The sequence below is a fragment of the Malaclemys terrapin genome, chromosome 12, assembly GCF_027887155.1.
Source record: "Malaclemys terrapin pileata isolate rMalTer1 chromosome 12, rMalTer1.hap1, whole genome shotgun sequence".
In the NCBI taxonomy this organism is placed as follows: domain Eukaryota; kingdom Metazoa; phylum Chordata; order Testudines; family Emydidae; genus Malaclemys; species Malaclemys terrapin.
The window spans coordinates 46,855,589-46,878,915 of NC_071516.1; the positions used below are offsets into that span (position 1 = coordinate 46,855,589).

Consider the following 23,327-nt stretch of genomic DNA (forward strand, 5'->3'; position numbering starts at 1 on the left):
TGGGGCCTCCTCTCCTCGCTTCTGTCCTCTGGCTGGAACCGGCTGGTTAGGTCACTGGGTCCTCACTCTGCAGCCCATTGTCCTCCCACTGGCCAGAACCGGCTGCGTCTCCTCAGCTGGGCCTCCGGGTCACCAGGTCGCCAGGTCACCGGTCGCTGGGGTATCCATCTTCCAGGCCATCGGCTGGGTCCCCAAGTCCTCTCTCCAGTCCTCTGCAAAACACAATCCCTCTCCCCTCCCCTCGTTAAACCAGTAATACCCAGGAAACTGAGTCCCACCCCCTCCGCATGCAAATCATTGAAACTCCACAGAAAACAAGAAAACCCCCCACTTCGTCACACCTTCTAGGTCACGGGTCACAGAAATGAGGGGCAGCGCAAGGAAGAGGTGTCCTGGGGCCCTACTAGTGATCCTGGTCATTAGTCTTTACTGTAAGTCCCGTGGCTGTTTAAACCCCTTGATAATAACGGGAGCCAAGATTCTCAGGCGTGACGACTGAGTCTGGGTGCCTCAGTTTCATAGATTTTAAGGCAGAAGGGAACATTGAGATCATTTAGTTTGACGCCCTGCGCCCCAGGCAATTTCCCCAGTGATTCCTGGATTGGGCCCATGCTCTGTGCCGAGCTGGAGAAAGACATCCAGTCTTGATCTAAAGACTCCAAGCTGCAGAATCCACCCACTTCCTTAGGTAAGTTGCTCCAATGGCTAATCACCATTTCAGAGGTGGCACCTTATCTCTTGCCTGAATTTCTCTAGCTTCAGCCCCTCCATCGGCTCTTGTCATGCCTTTGTCTGCTATATTAAAGAGCCAGTTACTCAGAAATCTCCTTCCCACCTAGATGCAGAGAGACTGGGATAAAGTTACCTTTTAAAAATTATTACAAGAATGGCTTAAATCATTCCTGTAGTCACACGCTAGAGCATTGCCCAATAACTGATGTTCCTGAGCTGAAATCAGAAGTCACTAGTATTTGTTTGAGAGTAGCAGCTGTGTTAGTCTGTATCCGCAAAAAGAACAGGAGTACTTGTGGCACTTTAGAGACTAACAAATTTATTAGAGCATAAGCTTTCGCGGACTTCAGCCCACTCTATATGCATCCGAAGAAGTGGGCTGTAGCCCACGAAAGCTTATGCTCTAATAAATTTGTTAGTCTCTAAAGTGCCACAAGTACTAGTATTTGTATTACCCCAGTGCCCAGGAGCCGGAGCCATGAACCAGGACCCTACTGAGCCAGTTGCTGCCCAAACACGGGACAGGAGATTCCCTTTCCCAGAGACCTTACAGGCTAATTAGCCTAGACTACAGATCGCACTGAAATCCCACGAGCTGTCATTTTTGGTATCACAGTCTTAAAGTCACCTCAAATCATTCCTGTCGCTCTTTTCTGGCTGGCTGGGGACACAGGCTCTGATCATCAGACTCTTTACAGTGTCTCGCGTTGGGCACCCAAGAATCACGAATCACTTTTGTAAATCTTAACCCAGGGGAGGTGATGAATGCCAGAATAATGTGAAAATGATGCGTTCTTCTGTTCTCCTGGGATTCAGGGATGATGGAGGGACCTGATTCATTGATCATTCTGTTTATAAATATAAATTCTCGTTCCCACTAGGTGTAAGTTGGCAGGTTGGTGTGGGGCAGATCCCGCTGTCCCTGAGCGGCTCTGAAGGACAGGACTCCAGCCTGACCTGCAGTTACTCCGGCATGGTGAGAAATGCGCAGTGGTACCGCCAGGCCCCAGGGGAAAGCCCCGCCCTCCTGGGGGTTTTGTACAAGGACGAGCGTGCCACGTGGGGGCTGAATCTCAGAGCTGAGCTCCGGACCACAGAGAAGCACAGCTACCTGAACATCACCGGGTGCAGCTGCAAGACGCAGCCAGGGCTGGTGCAAGGAAGTTTCGCGCCATAAGCGAAACTTCCACCTTGCGCCCCCCCCCAGCCCTGCAGCAGCTCCCCGCCCCACCTCCGCCCTGAGGTGCCCCCCCGCGGAAGCTCTCCCCCCTGCCCTGAGGCGCCCCCCCGGGCAGCTCCCCGGGGAGCCGTGCGGCAGCTCCCCACCCGAGCTCACCTCTGCTCCACCTCCTCCCCGAGCATGCCGCCCCCGCTCTAATTCTCCTCCCCTCCCAGGCTTGTGGCGCCAAACAGCTGATTGGCGCCGCAAGCCTGGGAGGCGGGAGAAGTGGAGCGGTGACTGTGCGCTCGGGGAGGGGGCATAGCAGAGAATGCTGTAAAAAAAAATTGGGGGCACCGCTTTTTGGCACCCCCAAATCTTGCCGCCCTAGGCAACCGCCTACTTTGCCTTAATGGTAGCACCGGCCCTGGACACAGCCACCTACTTCTGTGCAGTGGAGGCACATTGGCACAAAGGGCACCCCAGCCTGTGCAAAAACTGTAGGCTGGTATTGTCAAAGGTGCCTAAGAGTTGTGCACCTAACTCCTTGGGGTCCTTTGAAAATCCCAGCAGGAGGATCAAAGAGTACAATTTCCAAAAGTGCCTAAGTGGGTTAGGAGCCCCTTTTCAGAAAGGGCTTAGGGGCATGTTTGTAAAAGTATTTAGTTGCCTAAAGATGGAGATAGGTGCCTGGTGGAATTTTCAAAAGTGCTTAGGTGACTAAGTCCTGTTAATAAAGTTCCTACATGCTTTTGAAAATCCCGCTCAATGCTGATCTGCTTCTTTAGGTGCTTAAATACCTTTAAAACCAGGCCCTTAGCAACCTGAGCCTCTGATAGTCAATGGGATTTAGGATACTAAATGACGTAGGTACTTTTGAAAATGTTACCCAAAGTGCAGAAGCAGTGGATAGATTGCACCCTGGGCTTTCCTCTGATCTCAGGAAGATCAGGAAATAAAGTTTTGCAGATCTTGGTCTGAAGCCTTGAAATTTCGGGGTGCGGTGGTGGTGGTGGTGGGGGAATTGATCTTCGGAACCTCGCTGCCCAGTTTTTCTGCCTAGCTACAGTGCATAGCCGTTCTCCCTGCTGGTAGTGACGTATGCCGTGAGCGCGGGTGGCACTAGGGAAACCAGATGCTGAGTGTAATAGCATTTATTTTAACCACTGGAATAAATTGCCAATGGAGGTTGTGGAATCTCCATCATTGGAGATTTTTAAGAGCAGGTTAGACAAACACCTGTCAGGGATGGTCTAGATGGTGCTTGGTCCTGCTATGAGTGCAGGGGATTGGACTAGATGACCTCTCAATGTTCCTCCAGTCCTATGATTCTAGTCTATCTCTGGGGTTGTCCCCTATTATTCATGATAAGGAAAAATCATCAGCTCTAAGTAACGATGCAAGTTTCCATTGGAGCTATGTCTGATTTGCACCAGCTGGGGACCTGGCCCATTGACCTATCAATGGAGCTATGGCCGATTGACACCAGCTCGGAGGTGGTTCGTAATCAGTAACATGAGATGATCCTTGGTTTCTGTAATATCTTGGATTTATTTTCTCTTTTGTACCCAGGGAGGAGCTGCCAAGTGGAGGTGCATCAGGACACGTCGGTGGTCACTTTGGAAGGGCAGAGCAGCAGGATCTCCTGCCAATACCAGGCTCTGGTCCTGTCCAGTTGCATTGGTTCAGACAGCCCCCAGGGCAGAGCCCTGCCTTCCTCCTGATGCTGTATCAGGATGAGAACACCGCACAGGGAGGAATTTCACAGCACAACTCTTTCCAGACAAGAAGCTGAGCTACCTGCATATCAGCAACAACTCCACGCTCGGAGATGCAGCCAGCTCCTTCTGTGCAGCGGAGACACCGTGACACAGGGCAGTTCCCAGGTGATGCAAAAGCTCTGCAGCTGGGCTCTAGCCACATTTATTAACAAGGGGGCTGGCAAACTTAGCAGCTGCTTCTCTACAGCCTCACCGGGATGTTAGCCTCCGTACTAGATGCCTGTGCTATGCAGGGGATCAGACCAGATGATCATAATGGTCCTCAAATGTATATTTATTAGGGAATGCGGGAAAAAGCTCCCCATTTCACTAAACTCTCCTGTGATAAGTCATAGCCACCCCTGTTTTCCCCTGAAATAAAAGAAAACGAACACAACCTCCTCCAAGCAGAGCTGTGTGTGACCTGAAACAGGAGACGATGTAGAAACTTCCTGAAGTCCCATGAAGAATTTGTGATGTGTAGTAGCAAGGAACTGAACCTGAGCTCCCAGTGCAAAGCTGTGGCACAAGAGAGCTAATATGGTCCTTGGATGTATAAACAGGGGAGTAGTGAGTAGAAGTAGAGGCGATTTTACCTCTGTGTACGGCATTGCTGACACCAAGGCTGGAATACAGTGGCCACTTCTGATATCCACATTTTAAAAGGATGTTGAAAATTTTGAGAAGGTGCCACAAGAGCCACAAAAATTATTCAAAAGCTGGAGAAAATGCCAACCAGTGTGAGACTTAAAGACTCACTCAGTTTAATCAAAAAGATTAAGCGATGATTTGTTTATGGAGTGTAAGAACCTTCCTGGGGAGAACATTCCTGGTTCTAAATGGGCTGTTTAATCTAGTGGAGAAAGGCACAACAGGAACCAATATGTCTGGAAGCTGAAGCCAGCCAAATTCAAATTAAGCATAAAAAACCCTCAAAACATTGAGGATGATTAACCACTGGCACAAACTACCAAGGGAAGTGGCAAATTCTCTATCTATTGATGCCTTCAACCCAAGATTGGCTGCCTTTCTTTGAAAGGGTTAGTAGCCTAATGCAGGGGCTCTCAAACTTGGTCTGTGGCTTGTTCAGGGTAAGACCCTGGTGGGCCGCGAGACGCTTTGTTTACCTGACCATCCGCAGGCACGGCCGCTTGCAACTCCCAGTGGCCACGGTTCACCGTTCCCAGTGAATGGGAGCTGCGGGAAGTGGTGGCCTGGCCTGCACTGCTTCCAGCAGCTCCCATTAGCCAGGAACAGCGAACCGCGGCCAGTGAAAGCTGTGAGCGGCCAAACCTGTGGACGCTCAGGTAAACAAAGTGTCTCGCGGCCCACCAGGGACTTACCCTGAACAAGCCGCGGCCCAGGGTTGAGAACCCCTGGCCTAATGGATTGAGAGAAGATGTAGACATGGTATATCTGGATTTTAGTCAGGTCTTTGAGACAATCCCACATGTTTTTCTTATAAGCAAACTAGGGAAACCTCGTCTACATGAAACTACTATGAAGTGGGTGCAAAACTGGTTGAAAGACTATATTCAAAGAAAGAACAGGAGTACTTGTGGCACCTTAGAGACTAACAAATTTATTAGAGCATAAGCTTTCGTGGACTACAGCCAAAGAAGTGGGCTGTAGTCCACGAAAGCTTATGCTCTAATAAATTTGTTAGTCTCTAAGGTGCCACAAGTACTCCTGTTCTTTTTGTGGATACAGACTAACACGGCTGCTACTCTGAAACCTATATTCAAAGAGTAGTCATCAATGGTTTTCTGTCAGACTGGGAGGGCGTATCTAGTGGGGTCCCATGGGGGTCAGTCCTGGGTCCAGTCATATTCAATATTTTATTGATGACGTGGATAACGGAGTGGAGCATGTGCTTATAAAATTTGCAGATGATGCCATGCTGAAAGAGTTTGTAAGCACTTTGGAGGACAGGCTTAAAATTCAAAATGACCGTGACAAATTAGAGATTGGTCTGAAATCAACAAGATGAAAGTCAATAAAGGAAGTGCAAAATACTTTGTTTAGGAAGGAAAATAATTGAATGCACAGCTACAAAATGGGGAATATCTACCTAGGTGGCTGTAGTGCTGAAAAAGATCTGGGACTTATTGGAGATCACAAGTTGAATATCAGCCAATAATGTGATGCAGTTATGAAAAAGGCTAATACAATTTTGGGGTGCATTAACAGAGTGTTATGTGTAAGAGCTGCAAAGTGATTCCTGCTGTACTCAGCACTGGTGATGCCTCAGCTGGAGTACTATGTCCAGTTCCGGGTGCTGCACTTTTAGAAAGCTGAGGACAAATTGGAGAGAGTCCAGAGAAGAGCAACAAAAATGATAAGATTTGGAAAACCTGACCTATGAGGAAAAACGAATAAACTGGGTCTGGTTGGTCTTAAGAAAAGAAGACTTGGGGGGGGGGGAACGGACTTGATAACAGTCTTCAAATATGTGGGGCTGTTACAAAGAGGACGGTGATCATTGTTGTCCATGTCCACCGATGGTAGGACAAGAAGCAATGGGCTAAATCTGCAGGCAGGGAGATTGAGATTAGATAGTCGGGAAAACTCTCGAACTCTCAGGGTAGTTAAGGGCTGGACTAAGCTTCCCAGGGAGGTTGGGGAATCCCCATCAATGGAGGTTTATAGGACCAGGTGGATACCAGTCAGGGATGATCTAGGTTGGTCCTGCCTCAGCACAGGGGGAGGGACTAGATGAATTCCAGCCCCACATTTCTGTGATCCTTTGAAGATACTTTAGGCAAACACAAGTTTTGGGCTCAATACATGGGTAGCTGGATGTAATGTAGTGTCTTGTGATATAGCTATACAGGAGGCCAGACTCAAGGACTCTTGTAGACTTAACCTCTAAGAATAAAAATCAATTGGACAGTATTAATGGAACTTGTGCTCCTGAATCCCCTAGGTACTTTGGAGAAATCTCTCCCTACATCTTTAGATTGATAATTGAGAGGAGTCATTTCTTCACGGAGGCTGCCTAGGAGGTTTGGACACCGGGGTCAATGGGAGTTGGGCACCTGACTCCCCTTTGAAAAGAACTGAATATTTCTGCACTGGCTTATACACTTGGCCACACGGGGGCAGCTTTCACAGGGTGAAGGGCACTACGGGAGGAGTTCTAGGCCGTGGCACACGGCTGAGATGGGAGAGAAGGGGCTGGTCGCTGATTGGCTGGGCACACGGTGGGGGGGGGGAGAAGAACGTGCCCGATCCCTCCAGCAGAGGAGACCGCAACACACGGGCCAGCCCCAGGGGAGAACCCAGCAGCGTCCTGCGCCCTGGGCTGTCAGGGAGCGCAGGGATGGGGAGGCCGCGGGGGCTGTGCTGGGTGATCCAGCTAATGCACGTGTGGGGTAAGGGCTGGGGAGACAGACCCGCTGGTTACTGGCGGGGAGCTGGGGCTGGATTCGCCTGTGTGTGTAGTGGGGAAGAAGGGAGTCCGATGGATTTGATACGCTCTCTCTGCTCTACTTTCTTCCCACCCCACTCCGTGGTTCCCGGGGGCAGGTGGCTCGGGGCAGTGTCTGACTCGGTTCCCCCTTGTCTCTGTTATTCCCAGTGGCCAGCGGGCAGCTCTCTGTGGAGCAGAGCCCGGAATGGCGGGGTGTCTCCGAGGGGCAGAATGGCACCGTGACCTGCACTTACTCCAGCGCTATCCAAAGTTTACACTGGTACCGGCAGGCTCCCGGGGAGCGGCCCCTTTTCCTGCTGATGCTGTTCGGTAAGGGGAGCGAGACACAAGAACCGAATTTCACTGCGGATCACGATCCGGGGCAGAAGCGGAGCTCCCTGCACATCCGCGGCTGCCGGCTGGGGGACACCGCCCGCTACCTCTGCGCCGTGGAGACACAGTGACACAGGGCGCAGCGCAGCCTGTCCAATAACTCTGGGGGTGACCCGGGAGGGGCTGCGGGGCGCTGGGGGCGCGCAGGGCGGGGTGGGACAGAGCCCAATGGGGAGACGGGGACAGGCGTTTATAGCGCTGCTGGCGGGGGGACGGGGCTTCCCACAGGGGGCCTCCCCCACACCTCTCTCCAGGACCGTCTCAGTAACGAGCGCCCCGCCCTATTTAAATAGTGCTCCGCCTGCTTCACCACCACAACTGGGGGTCGGGGGGCAGCCCTTCTAATTAACCCCCATCACACCCAGCAGGGATCACTAATGAGCCCTTATGTTGTCTTATCATCAGTGAGCTGGTAGCCGAAGCTCGCTTGCTGCAAAGGGCCGGCCAGCCCATGACGCTGCCCAATCCCTGCTGAAACATTGCTCAGTTGGGTCTGATGGTGCTAGGCGCTGTACAAAGAAGCGACTTGTGCAAGGTCACTTAGGAGGCCAGAGCCAAGATTGTCAGAGCATTTTATAGGAATTAGGTGCTTAACTCCCAAAGGAACCTTGGAAAAAAATCCAACCCTAATCTCCCTGGGTTTCAGTTCCCCATGTATATAATGGAGGTGGCTAATAGTATTTTCTCTGTCTTTTCTATTTAGATTGTAAGTTTCGTAGAGCAGGGACTGTCTCTATATATCCGTGCATTGCCCAGCAAAATAAGGCTCTGATCTCAATTGGATTTCTAGGTGCTATTATAATATCAAAAGTTAATAAATGGTACCAACAGCAGCTCTGAATCCGAAGGCCAGCAAGTAGAAATAAGGCAAACATTTTTAACAGTGAAGATAGTTAACCATAGGAACAACCTGCCTAGGGGTGTGAGGGATTCTCCGTCCCTTGAAGTCTTTACATCGGATTTGGATAGGACACCTGATAATTCATGGGATGGTGAGGGTGACTCCGGGCTGGCCTCAGTGCCCCAGCAGGCTGCTAGGGGGCGCTGTGCTGCAGGCAGCAGGGTGGGGGCTCTTTATGGGTCTCTCTCCCCTGAGAGCTAGTGCTGAGCCCAATGGGACACTAGGGGGCGCTGTTCTGCAGGGAGCAGGTTGAGGAGCTCAGGCGGGAGGCCCCCGTTTTAGCCAGTTCTGATTGCAATCTGCCAGTGGGGTGGTGCTGTCACTCAATCAGTGGTTACCTCCGCCAGGAAGTTTGGCTCTGCTGACAATCTACAATCAATCAGGAAACACTATTTGCTTTTCTGCAGCAGAGCTGTCACAGACACGTCGGTTGTCATGTCGAGGGCCATGCAGCAGCCTGAGAGCTAACAAGACTTGTGGTGCAGAAGAAGAGAGAAAGTGTGACACTGGGGCAGGAGGAAAACCTTTTCATTATGAAGGAACAAAACCTACTGTGGGCTGTGACCACTTTGGTATTACTTGGTAAATAGAGACTCTACATCTGGAATCTTCTTAACTCAGAGCCAGAATAGAAGTGAGGGTGGGGGAGTCTTGGTGAACTGGGCAGGGGTTTTCAAAGTGGGGGTTTGGGTACCTAGTTCTCTTAAGCGCCTTTGAAAAAATCTCAGCCTGAAGCTTTGAAAAACCTTGGATGAAGGGGGTGGATCACTTGATGATTCCCTGGTCTGTTCATTCCCTCTGGAGCACCTGGCACTGGCCACTGTCGGAAGGCAGGATACTGGGCTAGATGAACCTTTGGTCTGACCCAGTATGGCCGTTCTTATGTAACGGGAAAATATCGCAATGCTGCCCAGTCCTTGGGCCATTCTTGCTATTGGTAAAAAGTTGCAATGGAAATCACTGGGAATGTGAGTAAAACTGATGGTGGGGTTGGAACAGTAATAACATAATAATAGTATATAATAATATTTAATAATTAATAAATATTTACCAATAATTAATCATCTGCAACAGCCCATGATTTCCACCTAGGGGTAGGTGCTGTGCAAAGAAAAATAAGTGTCAGTGTCTGATCCAAGATGACGATGAAGGTTGTTGTCATCATCAGGATAATCAATGAGGGACGCGCTCCATAAATAAATTCAGGGGCAACATTCTACGACTAACCTCTCCTTCACCCCCGCTTTGTAACTGGCTCCAGCATGGAAGATGCTGTAACGCAGACCTAGCCGGCAGTGGCAGGCGTGGATGGTGGGTCTGTGACCTTGGACTAGGTTTAGGAAACTGACGCTAGCTATTATTCTTTGTATTGGTACAAACAACATGGAGCGGAAAAGCTTGTTTTCCTACTTTGGGAATATTCCAATGAATTAAAGAAGAATGAGGCTGGGGAGAGATGCTCTGTGGACGTCAAGAAATCCGAAAGCTCCATCAGTTTGAGGATCACGGGTGTGGAGCCGAGGGACTCAGCCACGTATTTCTGTGCTTTCAATAGAGATTAATAGGGAGCCTGGCACAAAAACCCTGCAGCTTTCTCCTTCCCTGAGAAACCAACTCCTACATGCGAAGTTAGAAGGAGACCACAGACAGAAAAGGGGTGTGTGTGTGTCCGTGTGTAGGGGGAGAGGGAACTGCTGCAGCTAGGTTCCTGGAGATGAAAACCTCTAACTGACTTCTGGGAATCAGCACCTCAGTTGTGCTCAGAAATTCACCACAAAGGGGAGAGCTGGAAGGAGACGCAGCAGAATGTGACCCAAGGACTGGAAGGACCTTTACTGGGAGAAGATTTCTGGTAGCCAAGGGTGTGACGTTATCCGATTACAATATAACCATATAAATCATTGTTGCAACCACTGTTATATATTTGCAGCAAATCTTGCACAAAGGTTGCCAAGTGAGGTGTCGATGAAAAGGTTATGATTTGCTGGTTAGGATTATGCTATCTGCATGCATGTATCATTTTTGTATGTGAAGTTATAAGTATTGAATATCCACCCACTTTATGGGGATTCTCTGCCCCTTTCTTTGCAGTTCACCCTAATGGAGTGACCACAGCTATCCCCCACTGGGACACTGGTCACAGCCAAATCTGCCATGTAAGATATCTGCAAAATGTTATAATTTGCCAGATATGATAATCTTGTTTGTATGTTTGTATCACCTTTGTATTATGAGTTATAGCTATGTCTGTATGTCTGTATTTCAAACTTGTGCTGTGCTTCTGGGTGACACCCCCAGACAGTTTGGCATCAGCACTGCCTAGCCTGCTTGATGGCCCATTAAGGACCATCAGCTACACAATTGACCCACTGAGAGAAGGCAGATACACCACGTGACTCAGCCAGGCAGGGACAGGCCCATGGACAGAACTCTGAGGCTTCCAAGCCATGCGCTGGGCAGCTTGTGTCTGGAACAAAGGAAGCCCAGGCCGCCTGGCACGAGACTATAAAAGGCAGCTGTACCTTGTCCATTTGGTCTTCAATCCGGGTTCTGACCTCTGGAGGGACCTTGCTACAGGCTGAAGCTCTGAGTAAAGGACTGAATGACCCATCCCAGCTGGGGATGTTCCAGAGACTTGACTTAAGCCAGCAATTTATTTAGGGCTACCATACGTCCGGATTTCCCCGGACGTGTCCGGCTTTTCGGTCTATAAATAGCCGTCCGGGGGGGGTGTGTGTGTCTAAAAATCGAAAAATGTCCGGGATTTCCCCCCGGTCGGCTATTTATAGACCGAAAAGCGGCGGCCAAGCGCCGCTCGGCAGCCAAAGCCCCTTCCTGGCTCCCCCCATCCCCTGCAGCCTTAGCACGTTGCCCGGCCCCGCAGCTGTCTTCCCCCTCCTCCCCTCCCCTGAACGCTCCGTCCCCTGCTCCTCCCCCTCCCCTGCTTCCCGCAATCAGATGTTCGCGGGAAGTCTGAAAACAAGCAGGGGCAGGTGGGCAGCAGCACGTAAGCTGGGGTGGGGGAGACGCGAGGAGGAGGGCTCCAGGGAGGTGCGGTATGGTCCAGTCTGGCCATGGCTGAGCAGCTCCTTCCGGCCCTGGCCAAGCGGCTCTGGCCCCAGTGGCTCCGGCCCTGGCCCCAGAGGCTTCGGCTCCGGCCCCAGGGCGCTGGCCCCGGTTCTGGCCGAGCGTGCCGGCCCCGGCCCCAGCGGCTCCGGCCCGGCTTGGGCCCCAGGGCAGCAGCCTCAGTTCCGGCTGAGCACACCGGCTCGGCCCCGGCCAAGCACCTCAGGCCTGGCCCCAAGCCCCGCGATCCTGGCCGGAGCTCCGGCCGGAGCGCAGCCCGATTCCTGGGCTCTTGTTAAAGCAGGTCCTGGTCAGGGGACAGGGAGGGTGGGTTGGATGGGTCGGGAGTTTGGGGGGGCTGTCAGGGGGGCAGGGGTGTGGAGAGCGGTTGGGACAGTCAGGGACAGGGAGCGGGGTGAGTTAGATGGGTCGGGGGTTCTGGGGGGGGTGTCAGGGGGCAGGGGTGTGGAGAGGGGTCAAGGCAGGCAGGGAGCAGAGGGGGTTGGATGGGTCGGGAGTTCTGGGGGTCCTGTCGGGGCGGGGAGCAGTTGGATAGGGCATGGGAGTCCCGGAGGTCTGTCTGGGGGCGGGGGTGTGAATATGGGGTGGGGGTGTGGATAAGGGTCGGGGGACAGGTAGACTCCTAGGGGGGCAGTTAGGGTGGGGGGTTCTCAGGAGGGGGCAGTCAGGGGACAAGAAGCAGGGAGGCTTAGATAGGGGGTGGGGTCCTAGGGGGCAGTTCCTGGCAGGGGTTCCAGGAGGGGACAGTCAGGGGACAAGGAGCAGGGGGGGGTTGGGGGTTCTGAGGGGCGCAGTCAGGGGGTGGGAAGTGGGAGGGAGTGGATGAGGCAGGGGCGGGGCTAGAGTGGGGCTCCCCCCCTCCCCCCCAGTGTCCTCTTTTTGATTGTGGAAATATGGTAACCCCAGTTTATTCCATCATTGCTACAAACCTGAACCAAGAACTTTGCCATTACTGGATGTAATTGATTTATTTAACCATTTTAACTCTCCCCTTTCTTTCTTTCTTTCTTTCTTTCTTTCTTTCTTTCTTTCTTTCTTTCTTTCTTTCTTTCTTTCTTTCTTTCTTTCTGTAAATAAACCTTTAGATTTTAGATTTTTTTTAAATGATACTAAATGATTGGCATCAGAGTGATTTTTGGGTAAGATCTAAGTTATCTATTGACCTCAGTGTGTGTGGCTGGTCCCTTGGGATTAAAAGAACCTATTATTTTATGAGACTGGTTGTAAAGAACTACTCATCTCTGAATCCAGTGTTTTTGGTGGTGATATCAGAACTGGAATTCCTGAGGAAACTGCCTTTATGTTTTATTGTTAGCCAGTGCCGTGAAACAGGAGTTTACTTTTTGGCTGGTTTGGTATATCTTATAAAAGAATAACCACCAGTTTTGGTTATTCTCCAAATGTAAACAGATGGACATCATACCAAATGGACTGAAGGTATCTGTTAGTCCTTAAGGTGCCACCAGTCTCCTTGTTAGTTTTGGATTGTGTTTGCCCTATTTCCAGGGCCGGCTCCAGGCACCAGCCGACCAAGCACGTGCTTGGAGTGGCACCTTGGAAGGGGTGGCCAATCTTGGGATGGCGGGGGGCGTTCGGAGTTTTTTGTTTTTGTTTTGTTTTTTGGTTCATTGGGGCAGGAGGTTTTTTGTTTGTTTTTGTTTCAGCGGCGCGGCACTGGGGGGAGGGGGCTGGCGCGGCGCTTGGGGAGGCCGGGGCTTCGGTGGCACGGCACTGGGGGAGGGGCAGGGGTTGGCGTGGCGTGGTGCTCAGGGTGGCCCGGCGCGGCGCTCGGGGGGGGGAAGATGGGGGTTTTGGGGGCCCGGCGCTCGGGGGGGGGGTTTGGCGGCACGGTGCTTAGGGGGGGCAGGGGTTTTGGCAGTGCGGCACTGGGGGGGGTGCAGGGGTTTCAGTGGCTTGGGGGGGTGTTACGGCGGGGCAGGGCTCATTTTTTTTGCCTGGGGTGGCAAAAAAGTTAGAGCCAGCCCTGCCTATTTCTCAGCAGTTTGTCCTGAATTTGGCATCCTCAGTTGTGACCCACAAAGGCATGGTTACCTAGGGTCTTTAATCTAGCAGAGCAAGTCAGGATGAGATCCAGTGTCGGGAAACTGAACAAACTCAGGCTAGAAATAAGGCAAAAAATGTCCAGAGTGAATGTTTCAGTTACCCACTGCATCAACTTATCTAACGAGGTGGTGGGTTCTTCATCACTTGGATGGTTCAAACCCAGACTGGATTTCTCTTTCTAAAGGACATACTATAGCTCAGGTGTAGGGAGCACTGGCTGAAATTCTCGGGCCTGTGCAATACAGGATTGCAGATCACATGATCATAATGGTCCTTTCTGGCCTTACAAATCCATGAACCTGCTGAATAAATCCCTGGTTGTGAAGGCTGGAATTGTCACAGGCCCCTCACGGTGTTAGACACCCACATTCTATTGAAACTCAAGGGGGATTTAAGTGCCTAACTCCCCATGGATCCTTTGAAAATCACAGATGAAATTGTGCAGTTGATCAGCAAAAAGACCTGTGCACCACTTAAATCTTAGTTCAACCCTCAGTGCATAATTTAATTTGTGCTGGCCCCTCTGAACAGGGGCAAACATCACTGTATCAAAAGAGGTGTTTAGGCAGAACTGAAAAAAGTACCTCCCAGAGTTATACTGATACTGGAATTTTCAAAGGATGATCAAATCCCATTGAAATTAAAAGGGATTTGGGCACCTAACTCTCTTAGTCTGCTTTGGAAATCCCATCCTGAATGCCCAAACATCATTAATTTTAGGTATTAATTAACCTGCCTACCCTTAGGCAGTCTTCACTGTTACAGCCTGCATTTTCAAGTCACAAGCAATTATAAGATGGATTGAAAGTAGAAGGGTCCCCATAACCCAAAAACAAAAGTGAAATAATAGAACTGTTTCAAGACCCAGTGTGTTTATTTGTACAGAAAATTTAATAAACGTGTGACCTGTCCTTGTGTGGAAGGAAATAGCAGGTTTGTGTTCAAGTGCTGTCACCTATTGGCCGTTCCATTCCGTGTTCACATCTACAGAAAGACGGTGTTCGATTGTCCTGAAGTTTTCCACCACTGTTCTACTAGACTGATGTCAAACATCAGCATAAACCCTCATGTCATCCGGGACATTTGACCTGTACATTAGACATATAATCTAGTATATTCTGGACACAACCACACCCATTCCTCCCTCACCCACACAAAATTCACTCATACAATCAAACTTACACTCATAAAATTTACTCCCACGTACTCACACAGTCATTCACAAACACCCACATCCCAGCTGCCACATATTTCACTATCCTGGCCTGAAGACATTCTATCTCTGCTGAGACTGCTGGAATAGTCCCTGTGGATCTGCTCTAAGCTAGGGGTCTGTGCTGGGGTTGCAGAGCTGTGAGACTGCAGTTTGGTTAGGTGCTTAGCAAGCAGAGGCAGAGATGAGACAGGCAGCGAGTGTATCTCAGTGCCTTGAATGTCTCAGGCATCAAAAAATTAACACCACTCAACTGAGAACCATGAGGCTGAAACACCCCTTGGGTCTTTCTTCACTTCTACTGTAAGTTTCTGCTCAGAATACTCCGGCCTCTTCCAACCCAGCTGCTTCGCTTGTGGGTCGTTGAACCAGAAATGGCTGAAGCAGCATTTGATTTGGGGTTTAGGATGATTAAGAGTTACTGCACACATAAAGAGAGAGGGGGCTGCCAACTGGATGTGTCACTGTTCTATTTCAGTATTTGTAGTGATTTGGAGCATTCGTTAGCATCGCTTACCTCCTTTTTTCAAGGCTTCAGAAGAGCATCAGGATAGATATGGAAACTGCATTTTACAACAGATTGATGTATGGCTAGATGATGAAGAGGGACGGACAGATAGATATGGAGAGATAGGAGAATTAAGAAATTAGAGTCAACAGAAGAAAGAAAGGTAAATAGACACAAAGATAGACAGGGAGAGAGACATAAGAACATAAGAAAGGCCATACTGGGTCAGAGCAAAGGTCCATCTAGCCCAGTGTCCTGTCTACCGACAGTGGCCAATGCCAGGTGCCCCAGAGGGAATGGACAGAACAGGCAATCACCAAGTGATCCATCCCCTGTCGCCCATTCCCAGCCTCTGGCAGACAGACAGACATGAGGTTAAACAGGTGCTGTAACACTCTGATATACGTCGTTCTAATGCTGTCATTTCATTTCCCTGCAGTCTCCTGCTGTGAGGCCCAGTTGGTTCCAAGACCCAAGTCACTGGTTGTTCAGGAAGGAGACATCGCCACCGTGACCTGGACTTACACCGGTGCTTACCAAACCTACCAGTGATACCAGCAGCTCCCCCTGGAGGGGGCTGGGCCCTCAGTGACTGTCAATGCTAGGGAGCAAGTCACTGATGGCAGTTCATGGGCGAGCACCTGGAGGATTTGAAAAGCAGCTCTCGGCCCAGCTCGGAGTCCCAGCTGGGGGACTCAGACTCCTACTTCTGTGGGGTGGAGGCACAGCGACCCAAGCTGGGCTCCGTGTAAAAACCCCCATCCTCTGCAAAGCAGCTTGGTGGGAGAGATACAGGCACAGAACTCCCCAGCCGGTGTGAATGCATCATAGCTCAGCTGGAGTCAATGGGCCAGATCCCCAGCTGGTGTAAATAGACACAGAGAAAGTCCCTGCCCCCAAGATCTCACAAGACATATGGGCAGGAGAGAGAGAGGCAGAAAGTGAAAAGAGAGTCACAGGGAGGGGGAGGGGGTTTCCCAAGGTCACACAGCCGGGGATAGAACCTAGCAGCCCTGAACCCCACTCCAGCCGGCTATCCACCAGAGCACATTGCTTATCAGATCAGATGCAGTGACTTTATTGGCATCACTGTAGGTTTTCATTCACTGACGTAACCAGCTGTAGGGCCGAGAGTCCCTAGTGCTGTTCTTTGCTACTTAACACTCCTTAAAACCTATGGCCACAAAAATGAAAAACAACAGGTTAATCCTGGAGGAATTTTACATGGAAAAGTCCCTTCTCTGGACCACATGGCACCATCCAGCGTTTGCAGCAATGGAAAAATCCACCGGCAGCAAAGGGAAAAACGTTCCCAGCTTTTGGAACGAGCAGCTCACTTGGGAAAGAGATGATGGGTAAGTTTTCTCCCGGCCCTGGGTCTCGCTGCGGTTCGGGCTGTTGTCCTCCAGAGGGCGCTGCAGCACAGGCAGCATTGCTCTCTATAGACAGGGCGCACCGGTTTATTCCAGGCACCGGTTTCCCACGGTCCAGTTCTCCTGCCAGCCCCTCATACGTGGTGAGGCCTGTGGGGGGCTCACCCAGGGGCGCTGGAACAATGTGCACAGCGGGGTGCTGGGAACCATTGAACAAAACTGTAAACCTGGATAAGATGGAAACCACGTCAAGCCAGGGGGTGCGGCAGCCCCCCGTCCCCAGCACCCTGAGTTCCAGCACCTGTGGGTTCAGCTGCAGGGCAGGTATTGAAGGAAGGTGTGGGGAGGTTCATACTTGGCCCCAGGAGTCACTCACACCTCCAGCTGTGACATCACTGCCTGATTTCTAATCTTCACCATTCAGACAGCGGCTCTCTCTCCTCCCTCGGCTCAGGGCTGCAGGGGGAGGACAAGAGCTGCCGCCTGCGTGACTCTCTCCCAGGCTGGCTGGAGAGAAAAGCGGCAGTGCCCTGCAGAAGAGCCGAGACGCTGAGGCGATGGCCACGGTCCGGGACTCAGCCATTGTGCTGATTTTGCTTTTCAGTGAGTAAGATTCCAAATCCCATCCCTGAAAGATTCTCCACGTGCCTCCCCACACCCCCTTCATTACTGGCGCTGAGAGATTAAACAGACCTTCCACCTCCTCCTCTGCAAGAAGGGATGCTCTCAGGCAGGGATTTAGGTGCCCAAATCCCACTGGAATTGAATTTCAATGGAATCTGGGAATCTAAATAAAGAGGAAGGTGATCTGTTCTCTATGGCCACAGAAGGCGGGAGAAGAAGTAAGTGGCTTAGTTTGCAGGAAGGGAGAGTGAGATAAGATGTTAGGGAAAACTTTCTAACTATAAGGAGAGTTGAGCTCTGGACATGTTAAGTAGGGAGGTTGTGGAACCCGCATTGTTGGAGGGTTTGAAGATCAGGTTAGACAAACACCCGTCAGGGATGGTCTCATGGCCTCAGCCTGGGAGGCAGGGGAGGGGGGAAGAGGGGAGCTCCTGCTACACGACTTCTTGAGATCAGCCCGACATTAGCATCATTCCATGAAATCCCTTCAGCTCCTTTAAAAATCCCAGAACCAAGAACTCCCCTCAGTGACAGGATCCTCCCACTAACCTCTCTTTCCCTCTCTCCTTGTGCCAGGCTCCAGCATGGAAGATGCTGTAACTCAGACCCAGCCGGCAGTGTCAGGGGTGGAGCGCGAGTCCGTTTCCCTGGACTGCACTTATGAAACTGTGGCTAGCAGTTATATTTTTTATTGGTACAAACGGCCCCCCGGGGAAAGCCTTATTTTCCTTTCTTGGCAACATTCTGGAGGAGAAAAGAGGAATGAGGCCGGGGAGAGATTTTTTTTCAGTTTGGAGAAATCCAAAAGCTCCATCAGTTTGAGGATCACAGCTCTGGAGTTGGGGGACGCGGCCATGTACTTCTGCGCTTTCAGTAGAGATACACACAGTGTTGAAATTAATAGGGAGCCCTGAACAAAAACCTGACACCTCTCCACTACTGTAAGAAACTGAGTCCTGCAGGTGAAGTTAGGAGGCGAGCACATGCAGGCAAGGGATGGGGGTGGGGATAGAGGGCTATGAAGTGGGGTGAGACCTCCCACAGCTGGCTTCCTGGAGATGAAAACCTCTTCCTGATTTCAGGTGAAAGGCGGCACCACAATGGTACTCAGAAATTCGCTGCAAAGAGGAGATGGAATGAGACAAAGGCAGAATAAGAATAACAAAGGCTGGAAGCCGGAGTGAGACAAATTTAGACTAGAAAGAAAGTGCACATTTTTAACAGTGAGGGTAATTAAACACTGAAACAACTGACCCAGGGAGATGGTGGATTCTCCATCATTTGAAATCTTTAAATCATGCCTGGGTGTCTGTAGATGGAGTGGAGATTAAGGATAATCTAGGCATGGCACAATATCTAAATGAATATTTTGCATCGGTATTTAATGAGGCTAATGAAAGGCTGAGGAACAGTGGAAGTGAGACGGATGGGAATAAAGGAGTGGGGATTGACATTACCGTATCCGAGGTAGAAGCCAAACTCGAACAGCTTAACGGGACTAAATCGGGTGGACCGGATGATCTTCATCCGAGAATATTAAAGGAACTGGTGCGGGAAATTGCAAGCCCGTTAGCGATAATTTTTAATGAATCCGTAAACTCGGGGGTGGTACCATTTGACTGGAGAATAGCTAATGTGGTTCCTATTTTCAAGAAGGGGAAAAAAAGTGACCCGGGTAACTACAGGCCTGTTAGTTTAACATCTGTAATATGCAAGGTCTTGGAAAAAATTTTGAAGGAGAAAGTAGTTAAGGACCTTGAGGTCAATGCCAATTGGGACAAATTACAACATGGTTTTACGAAAGGTAGATCATGCCAAACCAACCTGATCTCCTTCTTTGAGAAAGTAACAGATTTTTTAGATAAAGGAAACGCGGTGGATCTAATATACCTCAATTTCAGTAAAGTGTTTGATACGGTACTGCATGAGGAATTATTGGTTAAATTGGAAAAGATGGGGATTGATATAAAAATCCAGAGGTGGATAAGGAACTGGTTAAAGGGGAGACTGCAGCGGGTCATACTAAAAGGTGAACTGTGAGGTTGGAGGGAGGTTACCAGTGGAGTTCCTCAAGGTTCGGTTTTGGGTCCGATTTTATTTAATCTATTCATTACTGACCTCGGTACCAAATGTAGGAGTGGGCTGATAAAGTTTGTGGATGACACAAAGTTGGGAGGTATTGCCAATTCGGAGAAGGATCGGGATATCCTGCAGGGAGATTTGGATGACCTTGTAAACTGGAGTAATAGTAATAGGATGAAATTTAACAGTGAGAAGTGTAAGGTTATGCATTTAGGGATAAATAACAAGAATTTTAGTTATAAGCTGGGGACGCATCAGTTGGAAGTAACAGAAGAGGAGAAGGACCTCGGAGTCCTGGTTGACCGCAGGATGACTATGAGTCGGCAATGTGACGTGGCCATGAAAAATGCTAATGCGGTCTTGGGATGCATTAGGCGAGGTATTTCTAGTAGGGATAAGGAGGTGCTGGTTCCGTTATACAAGGCACTGGTGAGACCTCATTTGGAGTACTGTGTGCAGTTCTGGTCTCCCATGTTTAAAAAGGATGAAATCAAACTGGAACGGATACAGAGAAGGGCCACTAGGATGATCCAAGGAATGGAAAATCTATTGTATGAAAGGAGACTCGAGGAGCTCGGTTTGTTTACCTTAACCAAAAGAAGGATGAGGGGGGATATGATTTCTCTCTTTAAATATATCAGAGGGATAAATACCAGGGAGGGAGAGGAATTATTTCAGCTCAGTACTAATGTGGACACTAGAACAAATGGATATAAACTGGCCATCTGGAAGTTTAGGCTTGAAATTAGACGAAGGTTTCTAACCATCAGAGGGGTGAAGTTTTGGAACAGCCTTCCGAGGGAAACAGTGGGGGCGAAAGACCTCTCTGACTTTAAGATTAAGCTTGATAAGTTTATGGAGGGGATGGTTTGATGGGATAAAGTGATGTTAGTCAATAGGTCAATAACGTGCCATCGCTGGTAATTAGTAACAATGGTCAATGATGGGATATTACAAGTTACTACAGAGAACTTTTCCAGAAGGTCTGGCTAGAGAATCTTGCCCGCATGCTCAGGGTTCAGCTGATCGCCATATTTGGGGTTGGGAAGGAATTTTCCTCCAGGGTAGATTGGCAGAGGCCCTGGAGGTTTTTCGCCTTTCTCCGCAGCATGGGGTAGGGGTCACTTGCTGGAGGATTCTCAGCGACTTGAAGTCTTTAAATAATGATTTGGGGACTTCAACAGCTGAGTCAAGGGAGAGAATTCTTCCAGGAGTGGGTGGGTCAGCTTTTGTGGCCCACATCATGCGGGAGGTCAGACTAGATGATCATAATGGTCCCTTCTGACCTTAGAGTCTATGAGTCTATGAGTCCTCTATGTCAACCACAAGCCATGGGCTGGGTGCAGGAATCCCTGAGGATCATTATCTGGCCTTTATTCATGCAGGAGGTCAGACTAGATCAGTGGCTCTCAAACTTTTTTACTGGTGACCCCTTTCACATAGCAAGTCTCTGAGTGTGACCGCCCTTATAAATTAAAAACACTTTTTTATATATTTAACACCATTATAAATGCTGGAGGCAAAGCGGGGTTTGGGGTGGAGGTTGACAGCTCGCGACCCCCCATGTAATAACCTCGCAACCCCATGAGGGGTCCCGACCCCCAGTTTGAGAACACCTGGACTAGATGATCACAAAGGTCTCTTCTCACTTTAGGATCTATCCATCAATCAATCTATTAATATCTTACTGGGGGCTGGTGAAGTCTGGGATGGGGTCCTTGTGGAGTTAGGGACCCCGAGACTATTCAAAACCAATGAGTGCTGAGCATCTACGTCCCCTAGGCTCCTTCGGAAATCCCAGCTGAAATTCCATCCTGGGTTGACATTTAATGCAAGGGACACTTAACCCTCACTTCTGCCTTCAATTTATGGACTTAATTGGGACCTGGGGCTGGCACTGGCCCCTCTGCATAGGGGCAAACATTGCCGTATGGGCAGAAGAGCTCAGTCATTCCTGGAAAGAGAGCTCTCAGATTTATACTGAGGCTGGCATTCTCAAAAAGGTCTAGAGGATTTAGAGGATCAACTTCCATTGAAATTCAATAGGATTTGAGCATCTAATTCCCTTAAGCTGGTTTCAAACTCTCAGGCTGTGTTTTCAAGTCACAAGGAACTATAAACTGCATTGAAAGTAGACAGTTCCCCTTTACCTAAAACCGAGAGCGAACTAGTAGAGCTGCCTCAGGCCCTGCTGGGTTGATCTGAAAAGAAAATGTAATAAAAATGTGGCATACCCTGGGCTGAAAACAAACAACAGGCTTGTGATCATGTGCTGCCATCTGGTGGCCATGGCGTTTCACTTTGACAGCTGCAGGAATTAATGAAAAATTGTGCATGAGTTTTCCACCACTGTTTTACTCTACTATTATCAAATATAAAGGCACATCCTCAATTCAGCCTGGGCATTGAAATTTTGTTTAGACATAGAACTACTTATGTATTTTGCATACATACAGACACACACATCACGCTCTCTCTCACACACACACACAAATTCATACATATGTGAACTCACAGTTCACACACACACCAAGTCACTCACACCCAGAATCACATATATACCAAAGTGGTTCTTACATACATCAAACACCTACATAGTGTGGAAGCAGAGAAAGACCTGACAGGAAGGGGATGCAATGTATGACAGTTCGTTAGCAAGAGTCAGGCTAACTGTAACCCTAATAACGAGATTTGTAGAAGCGAGGAATGTGTGAGGCGAGTGGGAAAGAACTGTGTGAGAAGTTGTTGCGACCTTGTGTAGATAATATGGAATGTAGACTCAGAGTCTACATTAGTGAGCAAAACAAGATATCAGAATGACCTATGTATAAACAAAATGCAGCTGTTGCTCATTATTGTCTGTAACAAAAGGTATAAATGCTTGCTGTAATTGTTTACCTGTTGAGAGACCTGTTTAGCTCTCTCCCTCTACGCAATTGATAGAGAGAAAATAAAGTATATGACTTGCTGTACCCAAACAAAAAGTGAGAACTCTGTTATTCTCCGACAATAGTCACTCAAACACACCTCAAATTGTCTCACTCACACATTCACAGTGACACTCTCACACACACAAGCGAGCACAAATACCAAACTCACTCACATGCAGATCAAACACAAATGCATACTCTCGGGGTATATCTACACTACGGGATTACTCCGAATTTACAGAATTTGATTTTTGGAAACCGATTGTATAAAGTCGAGTGCCTGCAGCCACACTAAGCACATTAATTCGGTGGTGTGCGTCCATGTACCGGGGCTAGCGTCGATTTCCAGAGCATTGCACTGTGGGTAGCTATCCCATAGCTATCCCATAGTTCCCACAGTCTCCCCCGCCCATTGAAATTCTGGGTTGAGATCCCAATGCCTGATGGGGCAAAAAACATTGTCACGGTGGTTCTGTGTACATCGCCTCACCCCTCCCTCCATGAAAGCAACGGCAGACAACCGTTTCGCGCCTTTTTTCCTGGATGAACACTGCAGATGCCATACCACGGCAAGCATGGAGCCTGCTCAGCTCAAGACAGCAGTCATGAACATTGTAAACACCTCGCGCATTATTGTGCAGTTTATGCTGAACCAGAACCTGCAAAACCAGGCGTGGAGGAGGTGGCGACAGCAGCGCAGCGACAAGAGTGATGAGGACATGGACACAGAATTCTATCAAACCGCAGGCCCCGGCACTTTGCAGATCATGGTGTTAATGGGGCATATTCTAGCCATGGAACGCCAATTCTGGGCCCGGGAAACAAGCACAAACTAGTGGGACCGTATAGTGTTGCAGGTGTGGGACAATTCCCAGTGGCTGTGAAACTTTCGTATGCGTAAGGGCACTTTCATGGAACTTTGTGACTTGCTTTCCCCTGCCCTGAAGCACTAGCATACCAAGATGAGAGCAGCCCTCACAGTTGAGAAGCGCGTGACGATAGCCCTGTGGAAGCTTGCAACGCCAGACAGCTACCGGTCAGTCGGGAATCAAATTGGAGTGGGCAAAGCTACGGTGGGGGCTGCTGTGA

At 49.6% G+C, this 23,327-nt stretch overlaps 1 gene segment (V, D, J or C); it reads left to right on the top strand.

Moving 5' to 3' along the window:
* The first annotated feature begins 6,973 nt into the window (after positions 1-6,973).
* LOC128846160 (T cell receptor alpha variable 27-like) lies at positions 6,974-7,527 on the top strand. The segment is given in 2 exon segments: positions 6,974-7,025; positions 7,232-7,527. Coding segments are annotated over 2 exon segments (348 nt in total).
* Positions 7,528-23,327: the final 15,800 nt, after the last annotated feature.